General features: G+C 46.2%; 1 protein-coding gene across 1 annotated transcript; it reads left to right on the forward strand.

The window, feature by feature from the left end:
- Positions 1 to 1,366: 1,366 nt before the first annotated feature.
- LOC118089686 (ly6/PLAUR domain-containing protein 2-like) lies at positions 1,367 to 6,411 on the forward strand. Its single transcript, XM_035124454.3, has 3 exons — positions 1,367 to 1,557; positions 3,005 to 3,124; positions 4,652 to 6,411. The coding sequence occupies exons 1-3, from the start codon at positions 1,506 to 1,508 to the stop codon at positions 4,861 to 4,863; spliced, it is 384 nt and encodes a 127-aa protein (XP_034980345.2). The 5' UTR covers positions 1,367 to 1,505; the 3' UTR covers positions 4,864 to 6,411.
- Positions 6,412 to 6,439: the final 28 nt, after the last annotated feature.

Below are 6,439 nucleotides of genomic sequence, written 5' to 3' on the forward strand. Positions count from 1 at the left end.
TAGCCCCAATGGCTATGCTCTGGCTCCACAGAAGGAGGTAGCAATACTTCTGAATCCCAGTTTCTGGAAAGCAGAGGAGGGGACAGGTGCTCTTGTGCTTGAATCCTACTTGGAGGTTTCTGCATTGGGGCATCTGGCTGGCCATTGTGAGAACATGATGCTGGCCTGATCCAGACAGCTCTTCTGATGTTCTTATGTACACAGGCTCTGATTTTGTACTGAATTGTCCTGCCTTAGTGTTGCATTCATCCCCTCAAGACACTTCTGCCACCAAAAGACAACCTCTCCTCGCCAAACCCTCATCTCCACATTTCCATCCCTCAAGACTCATCTACTGTATGAAGTCTCCGTGGGCTCTGATTTTGTACGAAATTGACCCGTCTGCATTCACCACCTTGAACACAGTGGTGGAATAATAATCTAAATGGGCCAATATTTTCAGAATATCACCTCTACGCAGCATTAATGAGGCTGCATTAATAGAGTGTCTCATTTCAGGGGCCGAAACTTAACTTTTGCAAATTTCTTCTTGCAAAACATGCTTTGGGGTTTGAGGAATTCAAATCTGCTTTTATTTTTTGTGATTGCACAATATCTAGCTTGGTGAGTCTACGTTTGACAAAGAAGCACATAAACAGCTTCCACAAAATGAAAGACTTTTACTTTTCCCTCCTGAAATGTCAGGCAAAATCCTAAATATCAATCAATCAATCAGTAACAATACATAACTCAGGGCCGGCTCTAGGGGTAGTCTAGGTGGCGCAGGGCGCCAGGGCGCCGGCCCAGTAGGGGGGTGACGCGTGGTGGAGCTGCGCGGAAACTGCGCTGTGCCCGCCCACCAGCTGCGGCAAGACACGGAGCGGGGCGGGGGTGCTGGAGCGATCTCCGTACCACGGCGCCAGGGCGCCCAACGTGCTTGAGACGGCCCTGACATAACTGCTAGTACTTGGCAATCATTTTTAATGGTTTCTGTACAATTTTAACACACATGTTACATACCAAGCAAAATGAAATTGCATTGATTTGACCATGCTACCTGTTTTTAGCACCCCTCATTTTGGGAAGTGGAAAGTTGAAAAATTCACCATGCCCTGCTGCGATTACCCTCACCACAAATGGCTTTTGCACCGTCAGAGGCCCAAGACCCCAACAGACAAGAGAGGACTATCTGCACAGATCTCCAGCAATGAGCTCCAGGTAACCCTTCAGGTGCTTTTCTCTTTTCTTTTTTTCTGACACCTCTCTGTTCCCTCTTGTTCCCTCTTGGGCATGTCCCTAGAAGAACAGGGTGGAGGGTGGAGGAGGTGTGGCCGCAAGCAAAGGGATATCTTCTTCTCAGCAACTGAGAGAGCCCTTTCTCCTAGATAGCACAGCTGAGCACAGGACAGGAAAAGGGCGGTGGCCAGGTATATAATAAGGTCCTAGCAGAGCCCGGCAGGGACTTGGAACGGGCGCAGAGGAGCTGCCTGGGAGTGTTCAGAAGCCTCCAGAGTTTGCCTGCAAGGATGAAAGCGTTCCTGGCCGTTGGGCTGGCCTTCCTGGCATCCCTGCAACTTGGTAAGACTCATTTCTATCTAAGGGTGTTGCCGGCGGCTTGGATGTGAACCTGGAATGGTTGCGCGAAGGAAAGAGAAGCTGATCCTTGCCCTCAAGGTGTCATGGCTGGCTTTGGCCACCCAAGGATGGAGAATCTGGAGCTGCACTCTGTACAATCTCAGGGGTGCCCTATGATTTCTTAGAAATCGTGGCATTGTAGAGTTGGAAGGGAAGCAACGGGTCTTCTAGCCCAAGCACCTTTGATGCTGGAATCACAACTAAAGTGGGAGGGGTGGGTTGGTTACTGCTTTCTTCACATTCTTGTTTTCATTATGTACTTCGTGTTTTTTATCTTGTATTTCTGTTGTGAGCCACTCTGGGATCTACAGATCTACAAATAATAATAATTGTAGGGCTTAGCCTTTTTTGTGATGCTGTGGGGTCCTCATAAGTAAGTTCTTGATTGGCTTCTGTGACGGGGGAATTAACGAAATTAATTATTAGTAGTAATAAGAACGTTCAGTCTGTCATTTGACAGAGGGGAAGAACATGGGGTTGTAGACAGTGTTAGTCCTACTCAGAGTAGACCCATTGGCATTAATGGACGTGATCCACCTGGAATTATTAATTTCAGTGGTTCTACTCTGAGTAAGTCTCCGTGGCATGAACCATGGTTTTTTGGTGCTTGATGTCTCAGGGTGCAAGACAAAGGAAAGCTTCGACTTACGACTCATGAATCAGGGCTCACTAGACAGATCTGTCCAGGACACGGGGGGGCACTGTGCTCTAAACCACTGAGCTTCTTGGGCTTTCTGATCAGAAGGTCAGTGGTTCGAATCCCCGCAACGGAGTGAGCTCCCATTGCTCTGTCCCAGCTCCTGCCAACCTAGCAGTTCGAAAGCATGTCAAAGTGCAAGTAGATAAATAGATACCACTGCGGCGGGAAAGTAAATGGCATTTCCGTGTGCTCTGGCTTACGTCACGGTGTTCCGTTGCGCCAGAAACAGTTTAGTCCTGCTGGCCACATGACCCGGAAAGCTGTCTGTGGACAAACGCCGGCTCCCTCAGCCTGAAAGCGAGATGAGCGCCGCAACTCCCATAGTCGCCTTTGACTGGACTTAACCATCCAGGGGTCCTTTACCTTTACTTTTACCTAAATAGATCTATAGCTCAGTGGTGGAGCAGCTGCTTTAAATGCAGAAATTACTGGGTTCATTCCCCAGCATTTCTGGGTAGCACAGGGAATAGAAACTTCCCTGAAACCACGGAGAGCAGCTGCCAGCCGGTGTAGGAAATGCCGAGCTTGATGGAGCAATGCGGTTTGACTCAGCGTATGGCCGTTTCTGACAATCCTTGCAGCGATTGGGCACATTTAATTGTGTAGTGCAGGCAGAACCAAAGCTCCTCTACCGGAGGTGAAAAGGCAGCTTCAGGCATGACGCTCTAATTCCCTTCCCTCCTCTTACAGGACTCTGTTTGCAGTGTTACACCTGCCAAGACCCCACTGACTTCGGCAGCTGCCTGACTATCGCCAACTGCTCCGCAGACAGCACGCACTGCAAGATAACGGTGCACTCGGTGGATTCAGGTAAGGACGTGGGGATGCAACCCAAACCCTGGGTCAGCCCTCCGCCAACCAGGGGCACCCTGGTTTCGGACCGCAAATCCCATTTGGCCATTGGTTGCGCCGGCTGTTGCGAGATGTAGCCCAGAACCCTATGGAAGGCGCCAAGTTGGCGAAGCCTGGCCTAAAGTGACCCTTTCCTCTGTTCCTGTATTGGCCTTTTATAGAATCGTAGAGTTGGAAGGGACCTCCAAGGCTCATCTAGCCCAACCCGCTGCGATCACAGTTAAAGAATCACTTTGATGATGTGCATTCAAAACCACTGGTACTCGGGGAATCTTCCTTGATCCTGCATTCACTGGTTGCATGCAAGTGATCTACTCTGGGCGCACCGGCCAGCGTGAGGATCTGTTCATCTCAACAGAAGGGGGCAGTTTCATGAACTGTGCTGCCTCCCTCCATTGAAGGCAGTGGGGTGTAGTGGTTAGAGTGCCGGACTGGGACCTGGGAGGTGAGGGTTCAAATCCCCCCCTCACTGGGTGACCTTGCGCCAGTCATTGTCTCTCGGCTTAGCCTACCTCGGAGGAGAGTTGTGATATAAATGATCTTAATTACGACACTAGTTAAATAAGAAATCAAGGTGACAAACTTTTAATGAAAGAAATGGAAAATGGTTTATTGAATATTTACTACAAAAAAAACCTGTAAGCAGATAAGAACATTGGCAGGATTATTGTAATAACCTGCAGTTATCATATATTTAAAGTAGATGAATAAACGGTCAAGTTAAGTTAATTTGGATATGCAGAAAATATTAAAATTAAATTTAAGGAACCACAGAAAGAGGGAAGTTCTAAAATGTTAAAATGAAGGTAAATACATTACTGTATTGAACTGTATAAAACTGAAAAGCAAAAATAAAATTTAAAAAAATTATGACACTGGAGCACTACAGGAGCCCTGAACAGGGGTGTAAGAAGCTCCAAGTGATTAATTAATCAATTTATATATTTTAAGCCCACTTGTGATTTGTACCCCCTAATATTCAAGCTAGGCACACTGCCCTTGACAACTTGCGCCTCTGCGCACCTGGGATGCTATCGCCAATGCACCCTTATCTCAGTCTTTCTCTGCCTCCTCATTCCCAAGGGAGCGTCACTGTCCCAAACTGTGGTGCGCATTGCATTCCAAGGTTGCAGAGAGATTTCCAGCCATCAGGAGTGCATCTCCTGTTTATTAGCTCCCATTGATGCACCACTTTGGGGAGATCATCCGGGACATTTAGCAAGCCGTCAGCTAAACAAAGAGCGTCCTCCCAACATCCCTAACAATAGGAACCAGGATATTTCATAAAATCACAGAATTGTAGAGTTGGAAGGGACCACAGGGGTCATCTAGTCCAACCCATTGCAATGCAGGGATATTTTTGCCCAGCGTGAGGCTCGAACCTATGTCCCTGAGATTGAGAGTCTCATGCTCTACCGACTGAGCTACCTTGCTTTGAATAACAACCTTGCTTTGAATAATAACCCTCTCTCATTCTCCCTCCAGGATACCCCTTTTTCGGAAACATCACCGTCACCAAATCCTGTTCCAAAAACTGCGTGCCTTCTGACCTAGATGGGATCGGTGAAACTCGCCCGGTCTACTGCTGTGACACCGAGCTCTGCAACATTGGCTCCGGGCAACAGGCCAGGGCCGCAATCTCCGCCACGGCTTTTATAGCTGCCCTCACTTTCGGCCTCCTGTGGACCAGACTGTAAGGCTTCAGGAAGAGGGCGGATGGATTTTGGAGGAACATCGCCCAGGAAACAGAAGAGGGAAAGGAAAAAAAACTTGGCCATATAATCTAGAGCAGGAAAACTTCAGCAATTTCCAAGCTGTTTCCAAAGGTTTATTGGCATTCTTCCTTCAAACAGACATCAAGGGGTCAAGAAAACTTTGAGTAAATAATTGCACAAAAGAATGAATAGCAGGGCTGTATAATCAGCACCCAGCACACCTTCTGCCTGTAACCTGCTTAGCAGTTAAAAACACACACAAAAAATATTTTAAGGCCTCCCCTACAGGGTTGTTGTGAGGATGGGCCAGAACAGGATTGCAAAACCATTTTGCATGCCTAGTGCTAGATGTCCTTAGCAATAAATAAACAAGAGTGGTGATATGCATATAAATTTGCTTCCTCCCTAACCAAGTGGTGCAAGTTAACGACATTTTGCAATCTGATTTCTGGAAGAGAAGGATTTCTGAAATAGGAGGTTGGGACAGGGACGCTCCAGGTGTCCTTCAAATGACATGGAAGGATTGTTTTTTACAGGGTGGGCTTGAGATGGCAGGACCTCTGAACCGCAAGTGGGGTCTGAGCGCCTCAAGTACAGCGTAACAGGGATCATTCGGGAGACAGGCGGTGCTTGAAAACTGAGAACGGTATAGAAAACTGCGAGAACGGTTTGCAAATAAATATATTTCTGCTTCTACAGCACTTGCCCCTTTCTTGTTGCAATGCTGTTAGCATTTGTAAACAGATGTTTTAGTGTACCTTATCTGTTAGAATTGTTAGATTTGGCTGTTTTAAGGATTTAAATAAAAGTATTTTTTAAAGAATCCCATCTATCGATCACATTATGTTCTGTATCCATCATCACACACACAACACATTCAATATTCGAACATATTACTTAACGTCACCTCTTCACTGAGAAGACGGAGCTATTGATAGAACAAGGTCTTGGTTTTGGTCATTAACATCGTTAAAGAAAGGGGTCCGTGTTTCTTCATTTCATTTCAATTCTTATATTTCTATGCAAACCTTATAGAGGCACAATTACTATTCCATTTATGAAATCTTGTGTTTCAGAAACATGACTCTTATTCCCAGAGGGCCTTCTCGGTAGTGGCGCCCGCCCTGTGGAACGCCCTCCCATCAGATGTCAAAGAGATAAACAACTACCTGACATTTAGAAAAAAAAATCTGAAGGCAGCCCTGTTTAGGGAAGCTTTTAATGCATGACATTTTGATGTATTTTAATCTTTGTTGGAAGCTGCCCAGAGTGGCTGGGGAAACCCAGCCGGATGGGCGGGGTACAAATAATAAATTATTATTATTATTATTATTATTACCGGTATTATTAACAGGATTGCTTTAGTAATACTTATAATTCTAGTTGTTTTAACCCGCTGTTCAGCGACTCTTGTCTCCCTGCTCTTATTCTGGCTTGTTCTTATAATTATTGTATCTTGTAAATTGTTGTATTTTTAGCTGTTTTTAAACCACTAGACTATGAGCGTAATAAACTGGTTGGCTGGTTGTATTTCGATGCCGCTTTTCACTCGCACGAG

This window comes from Zootoca vivipara, chromosome 8 (assembly GCF_965207765.1).
Source record: "Zootoca vivipara chromosome 8, rZooViv2.hap1.1, whole genome shotgun sequence".
NCBI lineage: Eukaryota > Metazoa > Chordata > Lepidosauria > Squamata > Lacertidae > Zootoca > Zootoca vivipara.

Bases quoted from the DNA above. Each gene is read 5' to 3' on its own strand.
- LOC118089686 (XM_035124454.3), top strand. From the start codon at position 1,506: ATGAAAGCGTTCCTGGCCGTTGGGCTGGCCTTCCTGGCATCCCTGCAA. The intron at 1,558-3,004 runs GTAAGACTCATT...CTCCTCTTACAG, and splicing joins CCTGGCATCCCTGCAACTTG to GACTCTGTTTGCAGTGTTAC. The intron at 3,125-4,651 runs GTAAGGACGTGG...TTCTCCCTCCAG, and splicing joins GGTGCACTCGGTGGATTCAG to GATACCCCTTTTTCGGAAAC.